Source organism: Rhinolophus ferrumequinum, chromosome 2 (genome assembly GCF_004115265.2).
Source record: "Rhinolophus ferrumequinum isolate MPI-CBG mRhiFer1 chromosome 2, mRhiFer1_v1.p, whole genome shotgun sequence".
In the NCBI taxonomy this organism is placed as follows: domain Eukaryota; kingdom Metazoa; phylum Chordata; class Mammalia; order Chiroptera; family Rhinolophidae; genus Rhinolophus; species Rhinolophus ferrumequinum.
The window spans coordinates 30,655,933-30,682,483 of NC_046285.1; the positions used below are offsets into that span (position 1 = coordinate 30,655,933).

Sequence of the window (26,551 nt, forward strand, 5' to 3'; positions counted from 1 at the left end):
AACAACTTGACTTGGAAAAAAAAGTCCTGGAAGTACACACTGTTCTCCAATAAAGTGCTGTTCCCCTTCCCCAATAAAATCAAAAAAAAAAAAAAGCAATAAAAAAAAGCATCTAGTAATTAACATAAATGAATGCACAAGACCTAAAATGTAAAGCTTTAATAAAGATGCTGTAATTGGATGTTCATATAATAAAAAGGAATTTAAAAAAATAAAATAAAATAAAATAAAATAAAATAAAATAAAATTGTAAGTAAACAAGTTGTGCAATAGCAAAGAAAAGTGAAAGAAATCCCCCTATACCCAATTCAGTTTCTGCCAAAACACAACCTGTTAAAGCACTGAGAAGCTCACCAGTACTTGGATTCTCCTTTGTACCTTTGGGCCAATAGAGAGCAGATGTTTTAATAAAATGTTTTACAGATGGTCCAATTGTTTTCCGGGGAAAAGTTAAACTCTCTGTCCTGTGAGAACAGAGATGGGGAAGGGTATAGAAAAGGGCGAAGGGATGGTGGCTCAGGAGCGCCAGGGAAAGAGCCTCCTGGTGAGTGTGGGGGGATGCGAGGTGACGTCAGGAGAAGGCGGTGTGAAGAGCGGCCTGGCTATAAAAGCCGGACGCAGGTCCGAGGCCACATTGAACAAAGAGATGGGCGCTCCCGCTGTAGGTTCTGTTCTTGGCCTCGTCCTGCGCCCCCGGCGATGGCACGCTTGTCGCCCACTGGCCCTGTCTTGGACCCCTAGCCCACACCCTGAACTAAACCTTCGACTTGGTGCCCACCTTCCCGCCCCTCGGGTGCATTGGATCTGCGTTCCCGAACCCTGCGCTTTTTGCAACCGCGTCCGGCTGCCGTGTTGGCCTGGTTCTCCCTGACTCCCCAATTCGGCCGAGTCACTGAGGCGCCAGCAGGGTAGGCCCAGGCCCAGGCTTCTGGCATCTCAACCCCGCTCCTCCCAGGTGGGCAGATCCCTCTGACGTCCACCGGGCCCTAAGACCTCCAACCCAGGCCCTGCCTCCAAAGCCACACTACGCAGAGCGCAGCCGTGGGCTACCACTAGTGGGCTACCACTAGGCCGCTGCTCAAACTTGGACCGCTGCCAGACCCCAAATCTATGATCTCCACCTTGAACTTCCCGTTCCACAGAGGGGAGCCGCTGACTAACAATGAGAGTGCCCTGGATCCCTGCCCACCTTCTTGCAAACTCTCAGTGGACTCCCCACATAGTCAAAGGTAACCGCCCAACATCAGTCTGCTTCCTGTGCCCTGCTTCACCTAGGTGTCTTAAGACCACGATCTCCCCGTTGGACTTCCTGTTCCACAGAGGGCAGCCTACAACTCCCGCTCCCCCACCTGCAGTACCCCAGTCACATGCACACCGAGAACCCAGCCCCAAGGTGTCCCTCGACATTCCCTAGGGGGTACATCTGCCTGTGGCCGTCAGGTGAGGTGCATGGAAGAGGCTGCTACCTGGTTGAGGAAAAATACTTCATACCAGTTCGCATTCGCCCCAATCACCAAAGCGTTCACCAAAAATATGAGCGCAGAAGGTGCAGGGAGTGAGAAGAGTGGCTTCACAAATGCCCCATCACCTCCTGGTAATAGCCTTGGTCCCAGCCATGTTCTGGCTCCCAGATAGTGCCCCAGCCTGAAGACCTCTGCTCTGGGACCAACTTCAGCCTGATGTCCTGGTGCCATGTCACTTGGGGAGCCTTTTTCATCTGGGGACTTCTCTGGATAAGATTCTGTGCCTTGAACAGGACCAGGTCTCCCTGGACACACCATGAGTTGAGGTGGGAGACTGCGAGTAAGAGATGGAGAAGTCCAGGCCCTGAGCACAGAGGTCCCTGGCTGAGCTCCTCCAGGCTAAGGACAGGTACTGTGCCCAGCAGGGGCATTGGCGGGCTGGGGTCCATGCACCGGAGTTGTCCTACAGAGGTTCAGGGGTTCCTGGAGGCTTTTGCCTGAACAGGGGTGAGCATCCCCGCACATGCCACCCCAGGACGGCACAGAAGAGGAGCTGGGCTGGAATGCAGGTCACCTCCTGGGGTGGAGGTAGTGTCCCAGCAAAATGTCATCTTCACTCACATCTTTACTGCTCATGCTTAATCTCGTGATTTCTATTATTCCTATCATGGGAAATTATTACACAACAAATTAAATGTTCATTTTGACTTCTTGAAGACACATTATTATGGGTTTAACTCCTTTTTTTCTGTAGTATCGGCAGAAGTGGGACTATTTTAATGTAGACTATTCAGTATTTATGCACCAAATGTATGATATTGGGAGGTGGCCTGCATACTTATACCACAACAGCAATACAAGCAGCAAGAGAAGAGTACGCCTTTTAGGCATAAGAAGATCCCCCAAATAGCCAAATAATTTCCTAGGGAGAGAAGCAAGCCTACGAAGAAAATCTGATCAACCTTATCTTCAGCACTTTTCACATGGGATAAAAGGTCAGTAATGTTAGATTCATAAGAAGGAATATAACATTCTTGTTTAATGAGTGCACAGGTCCATCCCACCAAGTGCTGCAGTGAGAATGTCCAAAGCCATTCTGTTTCACAAAACCACTTTTCTCATTTGGGCAGTTTTTTGGTTCAGCTAGATTATGTCTAGCATCATTTCAGGCAGTTGCTAGTATGAACTTAGCTAAGGCTTGAATTTCTGGTTTGGTACTAACATGAGCATGGAAACTAATATGAGAAAATGGAAACAGGCCATTTCTGCCAAGATAGACTTTGAGTCCACTGCGACTTTCGATCTGGTAAGTTTTTTTTTTTGGTGGTGGGGAGGGTTTCTGGTAAAGTCTGATAAATTTTCCTTGGTAAGGTAGGGAAGCCTAATATACAATGGCCAGCCCATCCTGAAGGGAGATACGGCCATAAATTGTGCCTCATATCCAGATACATTCTTTAGGGGCCAGAAGGGAACCTGCCTTTATGGATTTGTTCTTTCTTACTGTCCAATCAGTGTCTGAAACCTTGTGTTATTTGACAAGTAGTGTGTGGGAGCTACCTCGTGTCTATGCCCAAGTGTGGTATGCTTAGTTCTCTCTATATAAAACGGAGCAAACACAGCCATTCTTCCATGTTCAGCACATACCCATCCTAAGCCATCCCAAATGTGATAAAATGGGGATCATAGAGGAGTTAGTGTGATGGCTAACCAGACTTTGTAGTAAATTGAAAATTCAAGGAGGGACCGGTAGCCTGGTCCTGGGAGTCAAAACAAACTTCCCAGGTTCTCACAGGTTGTCAGTCCCATCCATTATTCCGTCAGAGATATTGAGTGGGAGCACTGTCCGAGGTATCCCTTCTGTGCTGAACATGGGCAGCAATCTGCAGACTCAGCAGTCAAATTGGTTGTGTATTTCTGCTGAAGTTGCAGTCCAGAAAAGGAAGGCATTCCCTGGCATTCCAGTAATGGTTCCCAGGAAGAGTAAACTAAGGAAAATAAGAACACGTTTAGTAGGCATTTGGTGATGGTGGTGGGGTTCTCTGCAATCATGACAACAGCTGTAGTTTCATCCTTATTAGTCAAAATGTATGCAGCCTATGGATTCTGAGCAGGCGATGCATACCAGCCACATTGCCCAAGGAGCGAGGGTGCTGGGATTACTTGCAATTGGAGCGGGGTGGCAAAGACCATGCTAAACAGCCAATTACAGTGCTCTATAGTATTGATTTTTGTTATTGTACTCATACATAGAGTGTCTATGCTCAGACTCTAGCAGGATCAACGGGGACCACTTTATCTGGCCAGGACATTTTTTGCCCTCTGGCAAGAAGTATCCTATCCAACCTAGGAGAAGTTTGTTGCCAGTCCAACCCCCATTCCAATGTACCCTCCCCAGATTTGCTGTCTCGAGCTCTGACTAGTAGTGGATGTTGGCCCTTTATCACTGCTGGCATTAAGGCCCCATGCTGTAGCTTTCTAACAGACATGGTCAGTGGAACGTCCCATGTAGCAGTTCCCAAGCATTGGTAAGGAGCCAACCCCATGCTGGCATCAGCTGAGTTTAGTTTCCTAACTGCCTCAGCAATGACCTTCACCCACCTATGTAAGGTGGAGGATTGCAATAAGGCACATAGCTGTGCTTTAAAAATACCCTGCCGTTTAGGGACGAGAGCTGTTCCTTCTTTCATTGACGAGGGCATCTCTTGTGAGGGTTCTATAACAGGGGCTGAAAGGATCCTGTAATACATTGCCCCCAGAATGGCATGTAACTCATTGCTCAAGGGACTTGTGGAAAGAGGACTGTGCTGCTGCAAATATGCATGCCATTTCTGTGAAGGACAGGTTTGGGCAATAGTTGAAGTGGGTCTTGTGAGACAATGCTAGGTGGCCAATTTAATATTGGCCTTTGTCCGTATACCCTTGATGGGGAGGGACATTCTTACTGTAACTAGCTGCTCTATTAAGGTGTATCTGATCTCTGCCCCCTTGTATAGCTCAGGCCAGAAGCCAAGGGGTATTTGTTCATTTGCTATTTTTACCAGAATGTCCACCCCACACCTTCTGGGGTTACTGAAACATCTGACTCAAATGGCAACCCCGCCTGTGAGATCTCAAGAGACCTAATCTGTTTCACCAGTATTTTTACTTTCTCAAAGACAGCCCATTGTTTGGCTCCGCAGTCCCATGTATGTCCCTCTTAACTAGGTGATATAATGGGCAAAGGCATAGTGCTAAATTGGGTATGAAAATTCACCAATACCCTAGAATTCCCACAAAATCCTGTACCTGGGAGGCTGCAGGCTCTGTATGGGGCAACAGGCCCCAAGAGCTGTCCCCTGGAGCCTGGCCTTCAGTGTGCCTGGAGTGTTTCCACATCTGTAAGGTGGAGCCTGGTCCACCCACAGGTGGGCAACTGAGAGGACTGAGTAGGCTGAGGGCTGTGAAAGCCCTCCAGGAAGAAGTGCTGCTGAAAGGCCAGCAGCAGGCATTCTGCATATGCCGGGTGCCTCTGCTGCCAGGTCTATGCTGCTGTACAGCTTGCTGCTGCTGCATGTCTGCGCCACATTCAGCAGGCAAGGGTGGTAGGCCAGGTCTGCAGGGACACAGGGAGGTGGGGATGGGGGTGATCCTAACTGGACCAGCTGGGGCAGAAACCTTCCCTGGGAAGAGGTTGTCGGCCCATAGGCAGAGCCAGCCGTCCTATACATAGGCAGCCACCTCCATGGTCAGCAACTTCCAATACTTGAGGCACCCAGACAGAACCTCCAAAATGATTGTCTGCTTCTAGGGGTTCAGTCTGCAAGAGAAACAGGTTGGGAGGGGGCTGCTGGCCAGGGCCAGAGGGCAGCAGCCTCTAGATATGGGCAGTTGAGGCTGCTGGAGACCTGAAAAAATGGTGCAAGGTCAAGGTCCCCCCCACTTTACTCCCCCCACCAGCAGGCACCCTCACTGTTAGGGAGGAGCTGTTAGCACACCCCCCTAGGGCAGTCACCAGGGCCCAGTGGTGAGGACCTGCTCTTCAGAGGCCCCACCCCCAGGAATCGATCCCATAGGTTCTCCTGGGTAAAGACAGAAATAAACACGGAAAACAACGAGGCATTGAAAAGAATACAGCAGGACCAATACTGTGAGTCCCTTCACATGAGGTCCCTAGAGTTAAATTCCCAGGAAAGAAAGCAAAGGCTGGGTTGCATGCCAGGGGCTGGGGTGGAAGTTGTTTAATGGGGAGAGTTTCAGTTTGGGAAGGGGGCCAAGTCCTGGTGATGGATGGAGATGGTTGCACAACAATGTGAATGCTCGTAATGCCACTGAACTGTGCACTTAACAATGGTTAAGATAGCAAATTTTATGTTGTCTTTTACCACAATAAAAAGAGAAAGCTCCTATAAATGTTGTTGAAAGATTAAAATAAACCTCCCTGGGCACCCCCCCCCAAAAAAAAAAAGAAAAAAAGAAAAAAAAGAAAAAGCAAGCAAAGTCCCTGTAAGGGCTGGTCAAATATACAAGCCAAAGTGACCAGGTCACAGGAAGAGTTACACTCTCTCTGGGGAGGGAACTGGTGCTGGGGACACTGACTTTTCACCACTTAACCCTTTGGAACAGTCTGCAGTTTGTAACCTGTGTGGGTCATGCATCCTCTATTCAAAAAGTAATTAAGTTTTTGAAATTATGAAAAAAAGAACGTCTGATGTTGCCAGCATAGCAATGAGAAAGGCTGGTGGGGATGGTGCCGTTGCGTCTTTCCTGAAAACAGTATTATAATTTGGAAACGTTCAGAAAACCTATTTTTTATGCTCATTAATTCAGTCATTAAACTTCTGGAAATCTAAAGAAACCATCCAAAATACAGAAAAAATCCACATTCATGAAGTTCAGGACAATGCTATGTGCAGTGGTGGAAATGGTACAAACAAAATATCAACAAGGGATTGCTGGGTCAATACCACCTCTTCACGGGTCAGATATGACGCAGCCATTAAAATGACGTTCCTGGAAAACTTAATGAGGACAAAATAGTTACCGTTTCCCCGAAAATAAGACCTAGCTGGACAATCAGCTCTAATGCGTCTTTTGGAGCAAAAATTAATATAAAAACCCAATCTAATATACTATTTTACTCTAAGACCTATAGTAAATATATAAGGTCTTATAGCCAGGTCTTATATTAATTTTTGCTCCAAAAGACACATTAGAGCTGATTGTCCGGCTAGGTCTTATTTTCAGGGAAACACAGTAATATAGTATAAAATGGAAGTGTAGACCAGGATCCCAAAAGATGTAAAACATCAAAATAAACTTTCATCAGTAGTGGTAATTAAAAGTAATTTTTTTGCTAATCGAATGTTGATATCCCATTTTTTATCAGTTAAAATTTTACATTTAATGGACATTTATTTCGATTTCTCCTGTGAATTATCAATTTATATTCTTGGCTTTTATTGGGACAAAATCTTATTAAACATTTTTGAGTTCTTCATATATAAGGCAATTAACATTGTGATAGTTGCCCTGAGTTTGTAATATGCCTTTTAATTTTGTGTAAAATTTTTTGGCATATAGCAACTACCGTTTTTTGAAGTTGAATCTATCTTTGCCTTTGTGATTTCTTCCCTTTTTTTTATGCTGAACAAACAGCAGAGCAATGGGATTACCTGAGGGATCCTGGACAAGCCACAGGAACGGGGGGAGCCTCCGTCTCCACAGATGTCAGTGGGACTATCTGGGATAGGTTTCTTCTAGCTCTTTCTGGGCTGCAGGCTCCCCAGAATTTAAGGGTAATCAGAACTGGCAGTTCTACTTTATTAAGACAGTTAGACCAGAAAAGCAGTGCTTTAAGGGGACATTTTTATTGTCTCCAAAAAGTGGAACCTGTAGCTCTGTACTCACAGTGGGTATTTTGATTGGTTTTAACCTTTCCTTGTTCACAAATAATCTTATTTTCATTTCTTTTTTTGGGGGAAACAGTGTGTTTCTCCAGGGTCCATCAGCTCCAAGTCGTTGTCCTTCAATCTAGTTGCAGGAGGTGGTAAGGGGGGGGGTGCAGCCCACTGGCCCATGTGGGAATCGAACCAGCAACCTTGTTTTTCAGAGCTCACGCTCTAACCAACTGAGCCATCAGGCGGCCCCCCGTATTTTCATAAAGAAAACATTACCACAATGATGATTTTTTCAAGCAAAATCGTAATAAGTCTAAGCAAAAACTAATCAATACGTCTTGCATATCTATGTTGATTTTACACATCTGTTTAACTTAAGTTTCCCCAAAGGGTCTGTTTCATTGATTTGTTACTATCAACACCTAAAACAATGCCTGAATTTAACAAGCACTATAAAGAATAATCAATTTCATCACCTTGGATAGAACAGAGGTGGGAGGAAGAGTTGATGTCTGTTTTGCCTTCACCTAGTATTCCTGTATGTGAAAAAGCATGTTTCTCAAGAGGATGTGGCTTGTTCGCTGTTGTATCCTTGCATGTAGCAATGACCTACTTTCTGTAGAAGCCAAGCCTATTTTTAACAAATTATGACTACTATTTTCCGTATCACATTATATATATATATGCCTCTTGAACATCAGCAGGCGACTCAGACATGTTTACAATTTCAACTACAGCGCTGCCAAACGCCAAGTTCAACAAACTGCTTTGGGAATTTTTAAGTACATTCTACTCAAGAAGTTGTGCTCTTCACGTCAACTTAATCTGAAATCAAGAGCAGATTAATATAGCTGATAGTTTTAAGCACTTATAACTCAGCTATTAGCTAATAAGAGATTGAGATACCAGCGAACAAAGGCAAATCCAATATAATATAAATGTGTCTACTGAAGGAAAAGGATAACTTAAGAAAATAATTCATTAAAAAGGTTTACTTTCTGCGGACACAAGTTATAGGGAAAAGTGCCTCTTTAGCAATCAACCTAGACTAAATCTACATGGCACCCTAGTACTTACAGCTATAACCAAAAAGTTAAGACAGTGTAGTCTGTGTAACATGCCCTTACATCTCAGATAAGCAAAGCTTGCATTTAACCATACAGAGCTTGTTGACATCATTTTGCTTAACATCTCTCCAACTAAGAGGCTTACATTAGGGAGGTCTTACTCCAGAGAAAGGAACTCTTTTACAAAATTCTGCCACAATCTAGTTATAGTCAGATCTTTATTTAACATTTTCATCTGCCAACTTAGCGTTTTCCACCAACTCGGGGAGCAGAAACCTTCACAGGCTTCACAATCTTTTGCTTAGGTGCTGCCTTTGTGGGAGCCTGTAAAAAGATAACACATTATGTGGTATTTTCCCATGCAACTTTCTTCTTTAACCGATTACCCTCCCGTATGTCCAAATTCTGCATGTACCCTAGATTGCTTTCCTATTTAATGGCATTCCCAATATTACTCTTAAGAACCCTCCCCCAAAGTTAAAAGTCCACCTTTCTATGAAATATAAATGAAAGACAAAGATACTGTCATAGACTGGATGAGCTAAGGAGACAACAAATTATTTCAAAATAAACTTTAAGAAACAAAACACCCAGAAACCAGCTATGAACATTATTTCCATTAGAGCCCTGCACCAAATTCTTTAAAAACTTGAAACTTTCATTTACCACAATTTGGATTTAAAAAAACCCCTTTCCTGTTGTTCTAAATATGAAATCCAAGACAATCCCACAATTACCTTAGCAGCAGCCATTGCTGTCTTTTTAGATGCTTGCTTAGCCTTTTTTGCTTCCTTGGCAGCCCTGTAGGATTAAAAATAACTTAAGGTAAAGCACTTTACTCCTTAAGGGTACAGCTTATTAACAAGGAGCTAGAGTGTTTGGAAAAATGGAATTATCATATTCCTTTCCCATCTCCAATTTTTAGGATAAATCCAAAGGGTTTGTCACCAAATGTCATTAACCACCAAGTCAGCATAACATAGAAATTGCATAGTTTTAACTGCATATAGAAATTTCAAATCATTTAGACTATGTCATAAACTTGATATTAAACCTAAATAATGCTGACAATGAAGGCTCCCTCACCTGATAGCTTGTTCTCGCTGAGCCTTCCTAACTTCAGGTTTCTGATTTCTCTTGGCCATTATATCAGCAAGAGACGCACCAGTGATGGCCCTCTGGAATTTGACTGCTCGGCGGGTTCTTTTCTTTTGAATTTCTTCCTACAAAACAAAAAAATAGGGAGCACACTTATGAACCTTGCTTCATGAATTTGGGGGAGAAATGAGTAAGTTTTTAAGGCAGGGGATGTGAAGTCTTTTACGATTAATATTTGTCCTAGTCCATTTGCGCTGCTGTAACAAAATACCAGACTGAGAAGCATACAAACAATGGACATTTATTTCTCATGTTCTGGAGGGTGGAAGTCAGGGTACCAGCACTGTCAGGTGAAAACCCTCTTCCTGCTATAGCTAAATCATCACATATGGGGACAGGGGAACCCTCTCTTGGCCTTTGTATTATGGATTGGTTAAGCCATCTATTGTAAATCCTGGCCATTTTTTACTACTTTAAAGAGACAGAAAGTTAAACTCTGAGGAAGTTAATTGGCTAGTACTTTAAAAGTGATTTTAGTAAGACCATTTAAAGAAGTTACTTTTGGGAAAAAAAGATCAAACCTCAACTCACTTGTTTTGTTTTTACTCAAAGTATGATCACTGGTAGAAATAGTCAAGTTAGAAAATCACGTATTTTCTACGCTGGTGACAGGAAAGCCACCAAGCGTCAGGGAATCAAGACAGTACAATCCAACCATTTGCTGCAGATTTTATACTGGAAACCTACACTACAGTGCTTCTGAGAAAAAAGACCTTGCAGCACACTGCTTAGTCCAAGAAAAATTAAAATGTATGTGAAGAACTGTTTTCTAAAGCAGGGATAATGCCAAATATCTTTAAAATTTTAAACAGACTATATAGAGAAAATAGGGCACATTTGTGGTTAACTAAAATGCTCCTTTTACTTGTTTATATTTTTCCTTCTCTCAAATCCATTTTTAAAATATTTTTTATCGTGGTAAAATATACGTAACATTAACTAGCCCATTTAAAGCATTTTTAAGTTTATAATTCAATGGCATTGAACACACCCACAATTATGTGCAACCACCACCACTATCCATCTCCAGAACATTTTCAACATCCCAAACTCTGCATCCATTAAATAATAGCTCCCCATTCCTTCTTCCCTCACCTCACCCCGGTAATCTCTTTTTGTCTTATGAATTTGCCTGCTTTAGGTACTTCATAAAAGTGGAATCATACAATGTTTGCTCTTTTGTGTCTGGCTTATTTCACTTAGTATCTAAAAGGTTCATCCATGCTAGCTGTCTGGCTGTCAGCTTTTTAAAACTGAAAAACATTCCATTTATATACCACATTTTCTTATCCACTCTTCCACTGATGGGACACTTGGATTGTTTCCACCTTTTGGTGATTGTGAATAATAGTGTTACGAACATCAGTGTACAAATTATCTGTGTAAGTTCCTGCTTAAAATTCTCTTAGGTTATGTACTTAGAAATGGAATTGCTGGGTCATACAATAATTCTGTTTAACTTTCTCAGAAACTGCTAACCTCTTTTCCACAGTGCCTGTACCATCTTAAAACGCTACAATGCACAAGGGTTCCAATTTCTCCACGTCCTCACCAACATTTGTAATTTCCCTTTTTTGATAATGGCTATCCTATTGGATGTGTCAAACCCACTTTTAAATTAGTTTAGAAATAAATTTCTCCTTCCTCTGAACGCCCACAATACCTAGTAATGTCTTTCACCCATGAGTCTAAACACTTCAGCAAGCCTCCTGGATACTAACCCTATTGCCTTAGCACTTAACTTTTTGTCGTAAATTTCTGTCAAGTAAAAAGAGCACTTCAAAAACAAACCCAGTCTTCTTGAGTACTAGTATGCTGGAAGATTCTACCGATTATCTGTGTTAGGACTAATCCGATACACATAATAATCAAAACCAAGTTCCCATAACTACTTAGTTTCCACCCACTGTAACACCTTAAACACTTCCATGGTGCCCTGTAACCCAAGTGAGCTTTATGTTAATTTATCTGACTTGGACAAAGGGACACTTTCAAATTTCAACTTGGTATTTACCGTAAGCCTAATAAGATGTATAAGGAGGCACTGTTAATATCAATCATTTTCACTTCACTGAAGCTTTGCAGTTTAGGAGCACATTCACATACCCTCTCATTTAGTTACAATTTTACAGAGCAGCAACTGAAGGTCAGCATTTAAACAAATTAAGAGAGAGCCCCACATCAAAGTGCATTTTACTTACCGACTGTCCTTTTTTGTGCTTTCTTCTATAGAGAACAGTCCAGTTTATCTGTCGAGGATTCCTCTTGGAAAGGAATGCCGACTCACATTTTGCATTAAGAAATTGGAAAACCTGTTGTGACAAGTTCAAAATATATAAGTTACCTACTCAACTATACAAAATAGAAAAGGCTGAGCTTGAAATCCTTAGCTAATTAATATTCCAGTTTTATCCTGTGCTTTTTACAAAATCGAGGCCCAGAGACCCAATAGTTTGTGTCACACAACTGGCAGTTAACTGTGTAGCACCTCCAAGATCTTTGCATTTGGTCCTGTCTTTTCTCAAGAACAGACAGAGCTAAACTCATGTCGCAGGGGAGGGTCAAATTCTGGGAGGCAGCTAGTTCCTGTTCCTTCCGGGATTCCAAGAGGACCTGGTGGGTGCCCAGATACCTCGGTGGCCCATTTCCCTCACTCCGGGACATTAGTTACACAAACTCCTACTAATTTTCGACCTGACTCACACTAGATCAAAGATCAAGAATGGCTCACTTAGAGGTTTCTGATCCTTACAACCACTACACACAGGGTCCCCAAAGCAAGCCTTTCAGGGACCACGAAACGATGTGTTAAATGACACCGCCTAGACCAAATTAGACCCGTCTTTCCTCTTAAAAGTAGAAAACGCGTTTAGCCGACGCGGCCTTTCACCTTCCCGTCGGTCCTGGCGTAGCGCCTCCCGTGTCCGGGGTAGATCTTGTACCCACTGAAACTGCACAGCTCGACCCTGTAACGAAAAGCGAACGCCCATTAGGAGGGGTTGTCTACGATGAGAAGCCATACCCAGGACGCCCGAGAGGGGTTCTGCCCGAAGATGGAAGCGGATTAGGATGCCGGGCTCCCGCTTACTTCATGGCTACGGCTGCCGGAAAGAAGGAAAGATGGTGAAGAGGAGAGGATCATGGGTAGAGGCCTTCTAAGGCCTTGGGGAGCCAATCTCCGCCCCCAATTCCCTTTTCTAACCCGGGCGCTTGGTGATGACGTCACAACTACCAGGCGACTTATCTAGGTTTTAGCTGCGGCCACTTTCTTGCGGAGGAATTCTGCAAGAGGCGGCGGAAGCTCTGCGGGGTGAGAGGGAAGTGACAGTCACCCAGGGAGGCAGGCGCTTGGTTTCGGAGTCGCTCTCTCCTACAGTCAAATGTCCTAAAGCCATCATCCTGCTGCAGGAATGTGAATTCTCCCTCTTACAGTTGAGTGACCCACAGACGAATACCCCTCAGGTAAAACTTAAAATCACATTTTTGCCCTCCGTGTTCGCCCATTTCCTCAATCAAAAACATTGAATTTTAATAGTTTCACCATTTGCAAAAAAAAAGACATCTGAACTGTTTCCCAAGCCGTGCAAATCGAGTCGTGCGTGATGGCGCGTTACATTCATTATAATTAACATTCATTGAGTGCTTTCTCTGTGCCAGGACTAATGCTAAAGCATTTACATACACTGGTTCATTCAATTTACAAAATCCCTGTTACGTAAGCGCTGTAAGCGCCTTAGTACCGCAGAACGACGACTGCGGTAGGGGAAGAGCTAGGCTGCGGGGCTGTTTCCTATTGGAGCTCAGGGGCCAGTGGTTGCACAAAGAAGGGCAAAGCCCTTGCCTGGAGGCCTGGAAAAGAGAGTTCTGATCAGACCCACCCGAAGGTCAACGCCTTAATCTCTCTAACCTTCTGTAATGCTAGATAAACTTCAGCATATGATGAATGGGGAGTGGCAAGAGTCAATCCTAGGAAACAGAAATATGATTGATTTATGCTATCTATATAAGCAGCCTTACCCTATAAAATTTCTGTAAGGAGGTAGTTGAAGAGATTTGGAAAATCCAATAAGGTGGCTCATTAAAGTTAAGAAAGCTGTACAATTATGCTGGAACCAGTCTTAAGAATGAGTTAACAGAGATCTAGGTGGAATTGAAAAGCAAAGCAAAGAGGAGAAATTTGACAGCCTGACCAAATGTGATCAGCTGTTGAGAATACCTGGTGTACTTCAGAAAGATACTGTCTACATAGACTATGGGCAGATAAATGCTTCAGCCTTACATGGCTCGATGAACTTATTCAACTCTGACATTCATCCAACTCTTTGTTTTAAATCACTGCTGATTAAACAAATGTTTGATCATTAAAATAATTTTTTGTTTTCTGAATAGTCCTGGTTACTATAAGCTCTGAGTCGGCTGGATGTAAGTAGAGGGTGGAGCCAAGATTTACCTGCAGGAATTTGGTTCTGTTTGCTCCACAGAACCCCAGAATTTATAGACTCTTTCCAAGCATTTTAGAAAGATTTTGCTTTATTGGCCTTCAAAATTGTGTTTGGCTTGACTGGCTCGGTATAGTTAAAGTGGGAAACTGGGTCTTAAGGATTTTAGCCTTTTAACTCTTCTTTCGTGTTGGGCATTCTTGAGGTAGTATTTCATGGTCCTTTGTAACATTGTGTGTATCATAAATGAAATTGTGCTCAAACACTCTTAGAATAAGAAATTATAAAGAAACTCCTAAAAACATTTTACGTTGTGTAGTAAAGCACAAGTTTCCAACACCATCCATAAATTTTTGCTGACTTTATCCTCACATTCTCTTTTATAGACAAAAGGCTCAGCTGTACTCCATTATCTTATTTATTTATGGAGCAATTTGGAACTAAAGTTGGAGCTCTTCTCAACTCTATATACCTCCTGAGAACAGACCATTCTTCTCTTCACTGCTTCTTCACCTTTTATACATACTCCACCTTCTGTATTAATTTCCCATAGTTGCTATACCAAATTAGCACAAACTTTGTAGCTTAAAACATCGGAAATGCATTTTCTTTCAATGCTGGAGGCCAGAAGTCTGAAATCATTGTCACTGGACTAGAATCAAAGTGTCTGTGCTCCCTCCAGAAGCTCTGGGGGCAGAACATGTTCCTTACTCTTCCAATTTCCACCTAGATAAACCCTCTTGAATTCCTAACCCATAGAAACTGTGAGATCATAAATGTTTATTGTTTTAAACTACTATGATTTGGGAATCGCTTATTAACATAGCAATAGAAAATACAGGAGGTAAGGAAATTGTCAAGATCAGGACTTAGTGAATAGTGGTGTCATTTGTAAAACGACAGATAAGAGTGGGCCGGCTCGGTGGCTCAGGCGGTTGGAGCTCCATGCTCCTGACTCCGAAGGCTGCCAGTTCGATTCCCACATGGGCCAGTGGGCTCTCAACCACAAGGTTGCTGGTTCAACTCCTTGACTCCCGCAAGGGATGGTGGGCAGCGCCCCCTGCAACTAAGGTTGAACACCGCACCTTGAGGGCTCAGGCTTTGTGAAAGAAGGGGGAGAAGAGAAAGCAGTATTAGGCAGGAAAAGTTAAATACATTGCAGGACCAACTAAACATCAGTCAGCCCTGCCAGGAGCTCTGGAACAATTATTGCCTGCCAGAGTATCCCATGTTGGGCCAAATGATCAACCCTCTTTATAACCCCACTTTGCTTAGTCACCAGATGTGGGTTGCTCCGGAGAGTCACGACCTGTTAGGTGGTTCTCAGCAGCTGAGCCAGACCCTGCTGACAGCTGGAGGATGCAGCTGACCACGATGCCCTTTGTTGGGCAGCAAGCCCTTGCTCGCAGAAGGATCTGGAAAGTACATCTCTGTGTTTACCACCCCTAGAAAACAAGTAAGTGCATTCTGAGTGTTTTCTTCCAATAACATTCTCTTCTTAGGTGTAGGAAGGATCTTGCCTCTTTTAGAATATACCACCATAATTCCCAGCAGGCTGATCAATCCTAAGACTCTCAGGCATTGACTTCAGGGATGGCTTTGAAAGCAATGTCTAGTAACTGGGTTAGAAAATTACCAGGTTTAAAAATTATACAGCATTAAAAATTACGAAGTATTCTTAAAAATTATAAAGTATTCTTTAAAAATATCTAGGGGGGGCTGGGTGAAAAAGGTGAAGGGATTGAGTAGTACAAACTGATAGTTACAAAATAATCATGGGGATGTAAAGTATAGCATAGGGAATATAGTCAATAATATTGTAATATCTATGTATGGTGCCAGGTGGGTACTAATGCGGGGATCACTTCCTAAGTTATATAAATGTCTAACCACTATGCTGTACCTAAAACTAATATAATATTGTATGCCAACTGCAATTGAGAAATAAAAAATAATTAAAAGAAAATACATAACAAAATTCTAATCAAGTCGTCATATGTAAGTACCAATTTATGAAATATAGGGGCCAGACAGACATGTGAAATGACTCCACTGGGATGCAGTTGGCATCTACAGGGTGACTTAATTTCTTCAATAACATGTAAATTGTAAGGAGGGGGAGAGAGAGATTGAGAGAGAGAGAGAGAGAGAGAGAGAGAGAGAGAGAGAGAGAGAGAGAAGAAGAACCTATGGACAGGACTAGCTGCATAAATAATTTTCAGGGCTCCGTATAAAATGAAAGTGTGGGGTCCTTTTTACAAAGAGCGGGAAAATGATGCTGTTAAAGGTATTAAAATGTTAAGCTACTTCCTTTCTTCTGCAATATGTCTCTTGACCTTTCATGGTTTTTTTTTTTTCATTTGCTATTTGACGTCATGCTCCCTCAGGTGAGGACATTTGCAAGGGCCTGTGCAGGCCCTCATAGGTGCTCAGGGATCTGCTCTGGGACTTGATGTGTGTACTGAAACACGCAAGACACACCAGCTCTAGGGTTCCCCTCCTTCGAGTAGCTGGACCAACATGCTGTGCCCTAATAAAGATGGGGAAGTATAGCCAGCCATCTCCTTCCACCGTCCTCCTGCCAACCCACTGCAAACTGGCAGTACCCTGGGATGTGCTATGTACCTGGAGACCTGATGGGAATGGGCATCAAGCCACTTGTGGAATGCACAGTGGTGCTGCCAGATTTAGAGAGAGGGCACGGAGAGGCGGAGGCTGGCATCAGCAGACTGTAGAACCAGCGACTCTCCAGGACCCATCCCTAGAAAGTGAGGAGGTTCCAGGAAGTAAGCCGACATGTGAGCTGAGTCTCCAATGCTCAGGGCACATGCTCTATTATCCCACTGTACTACACTTAACAAAACACAAATTCAAAGACAAAATTATTAAGACTTTCAAGACAATAACTGCAGAGCATTAAACCCCAAGTATGGGATGCTCCTGAGCGCGGGCCCTTCGTGAATACACCAGTTGCACAACTTGAAGATGGCTCTGCCTATAGATTAAAAGAAATTTAAGAGCCTCCTCAACCAATTAAAACATATGAATCTCACTTGAGGCTCAATTTGAACAAACAAGCTGGACAGACCATGGGGTAATTTAAATACTGACTGGAGTTTTAATATTAACATATACTTTAAGTGTTGTAATTGTACTGTGATTATGTTTGATTTAAAAAGTTTTTATCTCCAGATATATACTAAATATTTACAGATGAAATAGCATGATGGCTGGGATTTGCCTTAGAGTAATGTGAGGGAGGGTCCAGTAGGTAAGGGCATGGATTAAAAATAGATTGACCAGGAGTGAATAATAGCTGAAGCTGGGTGTTGGGTAGGAGGGTTCATTAAAATAATCTCTGTATTGTTACATACGCTTTTAATTACTTTTCCATGATAAAAAGTTTCAAACAATTGCTTTGGATTGAAAAGATTTAAGTCTCACAATTCATTCCTGTAAAATAGGAAGAGTACGTACCACCTGTATTATTATATTTTTAAATTATTTTTATTTTTATATTGGAGAACAATGTGTTTTTTCCAGGACCCATCAGTTCCAAGTCAAGTCGTCGTTTTTTTTTCGTTTTTCAATCTAGTTGTGGAGGGCGAAGCTCACTGGCCCATGTGGGAATCAAACTGGTGACCTTGGTGTTATGAGCACTGTGCTCTAACCAACTAAGCCACTGGCCGCCCACCTGTATTATTTTTTAATAAAAAAAAATTTTTAAAGCAAAAATAAACTTTATCCCAGAATGTTTAAAGCAACTTTACTCCAGACCAGTGGTTGCTTCTGCGTGGGAGGGGAAGGATTGAATGGGAAGGGATATAAGAGAACTTTCTGTGTTAATGGTAATGTTCTATATATTTATGGGTTTAGAGTTAATACACAGTTTGTCAAAACTCAGGAAATGTTTGTTTAAATTTGAGGATTTTATTGTATGTCAATTTTATTTTAATAAAGGAAATTGTAAGTAAATATTGAGTGAGCACCAACTAATGAAATATATGCTTAATTATATAGGAGGAGGTATACTGATACATCAAAAAATAAGATGGGTGGAGGGATACATATGTGATGAAACAAGCATAATAAAATGTTGATAAGAGAATCAAAGTGATGAGTTTGTGAGTGGTCACTATAAAATTCTTTCAAATTTTTTGTAGGAAATTTTTTCATAATAAAATTTTGGGATAATAAAGGGAGCCATCTTCTGGAATAAAATGGTATTACTGATTGGCTCAAAAAGGCAAGAACAAAGCATGATATATTATTTGGTATATAATAATTTTACTATTTTTCACATACTCTGTTGGTTCTCACTCATATGTCCAAGCTGTCTTCTTTGTCTGGAAATATTTCTTCCTTTCTACTAGCTAACTTCTTACTCAGATTTTCCTTCCTCTACAACAGAGGTCTGCAAATAGTAAATATTTTGGTCTTTGTAGGCCAAGAGGCAAAATTGAGGATATTATTATATAGGTGTTTATATAACAAGAAAAAAACAATTTCCAAATTTTCATTAATGAAACTTAAAACAATTGAGTATAAGTTTTTGTAAAGCAGGTCTACTAAAATAGAAGAATGAAATTCTTTTTTGGGGAGGTGGAGGATAACATTTCTCTTAATTAGGGTTCAAAGTTATTCCCTACCATCAAAATCAACCACAGATGTTCATCTGTTAATCCTGATCTATAATGATATGTTCCAAATTTAATCTTTGAAAAATGTCTTTTCACCCAGATAAACACTGCCCAATACTGATGTCAATCCAAGGGCATGTGATTTAAATTGAGCATATTAATCTCTTGGAAGGCAATTATACAATTATATTAGATTATTCTTTTAATATTTTCCTTTTAGCATGTCAGATTAATCATTTCCAATTTAAAGTTAAGTGAAAGCTCCTCAATTGCACAGTTAAATGGGTCTTCAAATATGAAAATTTCCGTTGTATTTGCATTGAAGTCTGTAAAAAACTGCTAAAACTGTAGTTTGAGCTTGAAAAATATAACTACTGCAAATTTGTGTGAGAATGGAGATCTTGCTTTTGGTTTTAACTTGTGCATCAAATAATGTTAGGCCACAGTTTACCAACCCCTGCTAGAGAATATCTATGTAAAGTAGCCTTTTGAGTTTATTATTTCATTTGAGGGCATGGAAGGGAATTTGTAATATATTTTAGTTTAAAGACATTGTTATTCCTATTTTCTTCTGTACTATAGATTTGTGTTGCAGTTAAATATGAAAATCTTAGTGATTTCAAAGTTTTGAAAGTATAATTTCAGAAAAGAAAACGTTAACACAAATTTGCATTCCTCAGCGTATCGATATACTTTATATATTTCTGTTTGATATTATCCTTTCTTAACGGGAAAGGAAAAAAAGGTGAAAAATTTTAAAAGGGGCCGGCCCGGTGGCTCAGGCAGTTAGAGCTCCATGTTCCTAACTCCGAAAGCTGCTGGTTCAATTCCCACATGGGCCAGTGGGCTCTCAACCACAAGGTTGCCGGTATGATTCCTGGACTCCCACAAGGAATGGTGGGCTCCTCCCCCTGCAACTAAGATTGAACATGGCCCTTGAGCTGAGCTGCCTCGCAGATGGCTCCGTTGGTTGGAGCACGTCCTCTCAATCACAAGGTTGCTGGTTCGACTCCCGCAAGGGATGGCGGGCTGCACCCCCTGCAACTAGCAAGGGCAGCTGGATGTGGACCTGAGCTGCGCCCTCCAGAACTAAGACTGAAAGGACAACAACTTGAGGCTGAACGGCACCCTCCATAACTAAGATTGAAAGGACAATAACTTGACTTGGAACAAAGGCCTGGAAGTACACACTGTTCCCCAATAAAATCCTGTTCCCCATCCCTAATAAAAAAATCTAAAAAAAAAAAAAAAAATTAAAAAATTTTAAAGGGTTTTGAGACAACCAGAAATAGGGCACAGGGAAATTTTCAAAACATATTACTTGAAAATAGCAGGACCAAATCTATGTACGGTATATATATATCCATTTTTGTTTTAAAAAAATATGTGGAGGCAGGGAGTCTAGATATACTCCCATTATTAAAAGATTGAAAGGAGGGCAGCTGGGTGGCTCAGTTGGTTAGAGCACGAGCTCTGAACAACAGGGTTGCTAGTTTGATTCCCACATGGACCAGTAAGCTATGCCCTCCACAACTAGATTGAAAACAACTAGCTGCTGCTGAGCTTCCAGAGGGGCAGCCGGATGGCTCAGTTGGTTATAGCGTGAGCTCTTAACAAGGTTGCCAGTTCAGTTACCCCCATGCGATGGTGCGCTGTGCCCCCTGCAACTAAAGATTGAAAACGGCAACTGGATTTGGAGCTGTGCTGAGCCCTCCACAACTAGACTGAAGGACAATGACTTATAGCTGATAGGCCCTAGAGAAACACACTATCCCGCAATAAAATGTATTTAAAAAAAAATAAAATAAAGCTGGGTTGGAGTCGAAGCTCAATAAAAAAGATTGAAAGGAAACACACAACATGTTAACAGTGACTGTCTCTGGGTAGGGGGGTTATGTAAAATTTTTATTTTTACTCTTTGCTTGCCAGTATTTTCCAAGATTTTTACAATAATGTATTTAAAAAAATAAATGGATACATGCTACATTATTTTAAAATGAAAAATATATCTTGAAGGACAAAGGAACGTCTAAAGACACATTTAGACTCCTTTGGAGATTATTGCTAGCATTAAAGTTTGAAAACTTGTCTGACATTCTATGCACAAGCAATTGTGTAGCAGCACTATCCCAATAATTACTATAGTTAGATCACTTATATCAGCTACACTGGTGTATGCCTTATTTGAGAGGCAAGTGATTCATCTATACTTTGAGTTTTCCTTCTTCTCACAGAGAGAACTTCTCTTCAGTATTGAGCAAATTTTTCATATCTCTAACTGATGTTAATAGAGCCCCAAATGAGTCAGACCATCACATACAATTACAGAATGAAGTCTTCAGCATTTAAAAGCTACTTGGAAGTTGATTATCCCTCTTCTTCCCAAACTTTCAGGATTCTCCAGAGAAACAGAATCAATAGGATGTGTGTGTGTGTGTGTGTGTGTGTGTGTGTGTGTAGATTTTAAAGAATTGGCTCATAAGATTATGGAGGCTGGTAAGTTCAAAATCTGCAGGATGCTGGCAGGTTGGAAACCCAGCAAGGAGCCAGTGTTGCAGTTCAAGTCCCAAACCTGTCTGCCACAGAACTCCATGTTTTGGGGAGGTCAGTCTTTTGTTCTATTCGGGTCTTCAGGTGATTGCATGAGGCCAATCCACATTATGAAGGACAATCTGCTTTACTCAAAGTATACCAATTTAAATGTAAATCTTATCCAAAAACACCTTAACAGAAACATCCAAAATAATGTTTGATCATACATCTGGGCAATGGAGCCCAGCCAAGTTGACACATAAAATTAACCAGCACACTCCTCATTTAAAAAAATGAATCAAGAATGTGGGGTGGGGGTGGAGAGTAAAACTATCACTCTTATAAATGAACTTTCTGAGCTTTTAAGCACTCAGTTTTCCAAGTATAAAGTTAGAACTGTTTCTTTAAACATTCACTTGATTTTCAATTGGGAATATGAGAAATCACTTTTATAGGTTTCACTGCTTTTAAGAAACACCTCAATAGAGATAATGAAATAAAATAAAAATTTCTTCAACAAAAGACAACTTCTTCCCATTTAATCAGATAAAGGCGCCTGAAAAATATCTCACAGTGGCTTTATTTTTAAAATTTTGTTTTACTTCGACCTCTTCTTTTTCTCAGATATTCGCTAATATATGGGGGAAAATAAAATAAAAATGTTATTATCTCATCTTGAGAGGGCTAACCCTTCCATATTCATTATTTTGGCCCTGACATTGCGTGGTATTTAGGATTGATGCCTTAAAACTGTTCTGTCCACCTTCCTGAAATCTCATTGCTTTGGAGAATGCTGGGCTAACAGTTTACTTTTAGACCGGTGGTAGAGACAATCGTTCACTGGTCCCCAAACCTATTTCGTTTTCCTGTCCCTGAGAGAGCTTCCAATTCATTCAGCACTAACCCCTGCACAGAAGCCCAGCTAGAACCTCCTTCTAATAATAAGGCATAATAGTTAGCTTCTTTGTCCAAATATTATGGTAGAATTTTATTATTGAAATTATTTAACTTTGGTTCTAAACCTCTTTTTGATTTCCAGACCACTTCGGTAATCTGAAAGAACTGCAGCCCCTTTTCTAGACAAGTGCACAGACAAAACACATGAAATATTTTGCGCTGTTTGGTTTTTATTATTGTGTAACACCTGTTAAATAATAATACATAAAATGAGGAAAGTTAATACTTTTATGGGGCTTCTAGATAACCCATGAATAGATATTTCATAGTGGCAGTCTCTTCTTCCATGTTATATGTCATAGATAAGGGAGCAGGACCATAAGAGTCTGCTAATGAATAGTAACCAGAGAAGAAAATGTTTAATTTTATGCCTTCACATAAAGATTTTGTGCAGCCTTCACATACAGATTTTTTATTGTAAAAAACAACTGGCACCATTTCAAAATCTTGACTGTCTTTATATTAATAACTCTTAGTTTTAAAACTTTAAAATTTCAAAGTTGTTATTATATTTACTTCTTTCAAATATAAGTTCTCATCTTAATTAGAAAACCTTTGTTTTGTCAAGATAAATTGAACTCTCCACAAATGCTGTTCAAGTTTCCTTTCTACCTAGTCTCTTAACTTCCTGTTATCTAAACTTGTATATAATACTTTCCTGAAACTGCTCTGTTAAAGGTTACCATCCACTATTACAATAGTCTCCTTCCTGCCACTATTGAATTTTTCAATTCATCCTTGTTATATGAGCAGCTTAACCTTTCTAAAACACATTTCATTTTGTCAATCCCTCACTCAAAAACACCAAGTGAAAACTAGTAAAATGAATGGTGGGAAGTAAGGTGAGGCCAGATTATGGTGGCCCTTGAAAGCTTAATTGCAAGAGGGATGTTTTTGAGGAGGGGATTAACAACGATAAAAGGTGTTGTTTTACTTAGCTCATGCCAGTAGCAGTGGGCAGATGAATTAGAGACGGGGGACCTAAGTCAGGGCTATCAGCTGTTGCAGAGATCAGGTATACTGTGCTGATAGGAAGGACAGTCTTTCTGTGGGGCGTGTGCATGCCAGAAAAATGCTACCTTATTGAGAGATTCATAGTGTTGGTTATTAGAGTCCTCCAAATTGATCGGAGCTTGCAGGGTTTAACATATATACAAGGTGAGGCAGTTTAGTTATAGTTAAGTGTAGCGATTTGATTTTAGATGTAAAAGTGCAATGTATGTGAAGCAGAAAAGAGTTTCTGTGGTGTGATTTAAAGGGTTGCTGGTTCACTTGGGCATATGGGACATCTGGCCAGGAACAGCTGGCCACTTCCTTTGAGAGCCATGACCCTACTTAGTTAACCCTGTAAAAGAAATCCTTTGGCCTTTTCCTCAGGATCCCAGGTCAGATGAACCAGGCAAAACTCTGGTTCTGTTATTGCTGTGAACTTGTAGGAACCTGTGCTCCTCAAATGCCCTCTTGGCTTCCAGGATTCCCTACCCACGTCGTTACCCTGTTAAATTGCATAGAACTGTCACCCTTCCTCCCTCACTGCGCTACAGACTCTCTTTAATCCTCACCAGCAATTCCAGGGCACAAAGGTTAGTAGGAGGCAGTATTCAGGCTTGCTTTGTTCTTACACCTATATAGTAAGAGCTGTGCTTTTTAGGTCAGGCGTTACTTTGATAGAAGAAAAAAAATTCTTAGTCTTAATTCCCTCTTCAGAACTAGGAAATTTTTCTCTAGACAAAAACAGTGGGAAATCGAGTTAAAAAAAAAAAAAAAAAGGTAAGCAGGTGTAGTCAGAGAAATAGAAGAATCCAGGAAGGAGAGAATGCTCACAGAACCAAGAGCCTGTAAATCTAGAAGTATGAGTTACTGGATTTTCCCAAACAGAAATTATCAGAGATTTTGGATATTGCTGTTTCAGAAAGAGGAAAGTTCAGAATAAAGGTTGCAAAGGGAATAGAGAAATGGGTAGTAGAAATTGGAAATCCCTTTTGTACATTCTTTGGTGCTATCAGGTTAGTTTCTCTCTTCCTGTGAGCACAGCTTTATTATCACCTGCCCTCACCTGCAGCCTGTGCTAATGTCTTTTCACCTACCGTATTTCCCTGAAAATAAGACCGGGTCTTATATTAATTTTTGCTCCATTTGGGCTTATTTTTATGGGATGTCTTGTTTTTTCATGTACAACAATCTACATTTATTCAAATACAGTCATGTCATCTTCTTCTGGAACATTGTCATAACGTACTAAATGCGTCTGTCTGGCTGACGATCTTAACTGGGGCTTATTTTTGGGGTAGGTCTTATTTTCGGAAAAACACGGTACTTCTGTACTGTTTAGTTTACCCATCTTTTAAGCCCTAGCTCCATTTTACTTCCTCCTTCAAGTCTCTGTGAAGATTGTAGCTTCCATTTTTTCCTCCATTCCCTGAAATCTTACTGAGTTCGTAGTTACAATCACACTAGTTAGCATGCAATAATTGTATCAAAAGTGCGAGCCTACTCTCCTCCATTTACACAGTGTAATTCTTTAGTTTGGAGACGATATAGTAAACTTCTTTTGTGTACTCCCTGGAAGAATTCTAGGTTCATATTTAATCAAATATACTCTCAGGTCTAAAGTTCTGTTGAATATTGAAGAACAACCATTTAAAAATGCTGTATAAAAGCTCCTATCCCAGCATGCTTTAATTAACTTTTCAAATAGAATGTGTCCGTGTTGATTATCTGAACAAGATAGCCCAAACCATTCATAGAGTTGAAAACTTTCAACTTATTCAGAATTGTCAACAGACCCCATAGACTTCTAACAATGAGCTCTCAAATTCAATCTGCATTAAGTAGTAGTGATCTTATAATCACCCCGATAGTTTACTTAAAAGTGTCAAATTTCGCAAACACCTACAAAAGGGAGTGAAATGGTCATCTAACAATATAGCTTGCTCATCTGTCAAATAAGGGAGTTGACCAGGGTTCCTAAACTCAGGGCAGCTCAGATTCTAAACCGGGTTTTACATCATTAGGCGTAGGCAGCCAATTGGGCCTCTGGGTCCCGTGCATCCTGGGAACTGTAGTTTCCGGCTTCCTCCTCCCGAATACAAGCTCCACAGAATCGCTGGAGGACGGTTGCTTGGTATTAGCAAGCGGGAAGTATGGCCGCGGCGCGCGTCGACGCGGCTTTGCCTCCTGGAGAAGGTAAGTCGATTCCCACCCCAGAGTCCCAAGGTTTACTCCATGGAACTGAATTAAATAGTTGCTTCTGGAGAGAATAAGCCTGGGATTAGAGGTGCAGTTCTGGACCAGTTTTTTTGATGGGGATCTGTGGGCGTCGCGGAGTCGCTCTGCCCTCTGGGAGTTGTAGTCCCCGGGATCTTCCTAGCTCTCCGGCGTTGCGGTGATGGCCTGCCGGGGGACTACAGCCCCCAGGGGCCTTCGCGTGGTCGAGCGCAACCAGCTCCCGCGCTCCTGAGGCTACCTGGGTGGTGGGTTTTGGACTGCGGTGATCTTTCTAGGATGTTTACTTTGAGTTCTGGGTGCCAAAGTGAAAATTGCAGGATAGTCTCCTTTAGCTTTACGTGTTTCCATTTCCACTCGGTTCCTAGAACATTCAAGAAATCCTCTGTCAAACACAGCTCCCTAGAATGACGTTAACCCTTTCTTGGAAGTGTCCAGTGGCAGTGGTAAAATCGGGGGGTGATCCAGAGCCCCTAGTTCTCCACGCCACATTCTGCAGACAGGGTCCTGGGATCGGGTTTGGTCGCTGCCCAGCGGAGCGCGGGGCTTGTGTGCTTCTGTGGCGGGGAGCCGCCAGGTGTGGGCCGAGCTCCTTTGTTTTGGTTACAGCTCTGAGGCTCGGCAGCAGGCGTCTGGGTCGCGGGCAGGGCTGAGGGTCCAGGCCTGTCTTCACGGCTTAGATCTGGGGCTCATTATATTCTTGCGGGGAGGGAAGGAGGTCGACGGTTCTGAGAGGTCAGTCGACCCCTTGGAATGTGCAAAGTCTGTGCGTTTTCCTGGGACAGTTTTCACCAAATTCTCAGAGAATCCCATGACCCCTCGCAAATGCTAGAAGCCTTTAGACAATGGAAAACACGTTGAAACCCTTCAGGACAGCAATCTCAAATAATTATTTCTTGCATAATTTTAATCTGGGTATAAATTTGAAATTGGCAGTTTCTCTGGAGATACCCGCCACCCTCTGGTATCTCCTTTTCTTAAGCTCCACTTCCTCAGCCCACCAAGGAAGGTACTTTACTGACAATGGTAGCAGTTAACATTTACAGAGCACTTTTTATATAAGCCAGATGATGTTCTGAATGCTTTTATTTTCTTTTACATCTCATTTTTTTCTGTAGAACATTATAAGCCATGTATTATCACCCCCATTTTACAGAGTAGAAAAGTGAGCCCCAAAGAGATCAATAATTTGCC

The 26,551-nt window shown here is 41.6% G+C and overlaps 2 protein-coding genes across 4 annotated transcripts in view; one reads left to right on the top strand and one right to left on the bottom strand.

The window, feature by feature from the left end:
* Positions 1–7,935: 7,935 nt before the first annotated feature.
* RPL24 (ribosomal protein L24) lies at positions 7,936–12,758 on the bottom strand. Its single transcript, XM_033091644.1, has 6 exons — positions 12,653–12,758; positions 12,455–12,530; positions 11,766–11,876; positions 9,493–9,629; positions 9,144–9,207; positions 7,936–8,730 (listed from the first exon to the last, which is right to left on the bottom strand). Exons 1-6 carry the CDS (start codon positions 12,655–12,657, stop codon positions 8,650–8,652), a joined length of 474 nt encoding a protein of 157 aa, XP_032947535.1. The 5' UTR covers positions 12,658–12,758; the 3' UTR covers positions 7,936–8,649.
* Positions 12,759–12,842: 84 nt separating this feature from the next.
* CEP97 (centrosomal protein 97) overlaps positions 12,843–26,551 on the top strand; it is a 36,830-nt gene continuing 23,121 nt past the window's right edge. For all 3 annotated transcript variants that reach the window (XM_033090318.1, XM_033090298.1, XM_033090309.1), the window contains exons 1-3: positions 12,843–13,026; positions 15,279–15,459; positions 25,147–25,318. In XM_033090318.1, the coding sequence (XP_032946209.1) occupies positions 25,276–25,318 (43 nt within the window). In that variant the 5' untranslated portion in view covers positions 12,843–13,026; positions 15,279–15,459; positions 25,147–25,275. The remainder of the gene's footprint in view (positions 13,027–15,278; positions 15,460–25,146; positions 25,319–26,551) is intronic.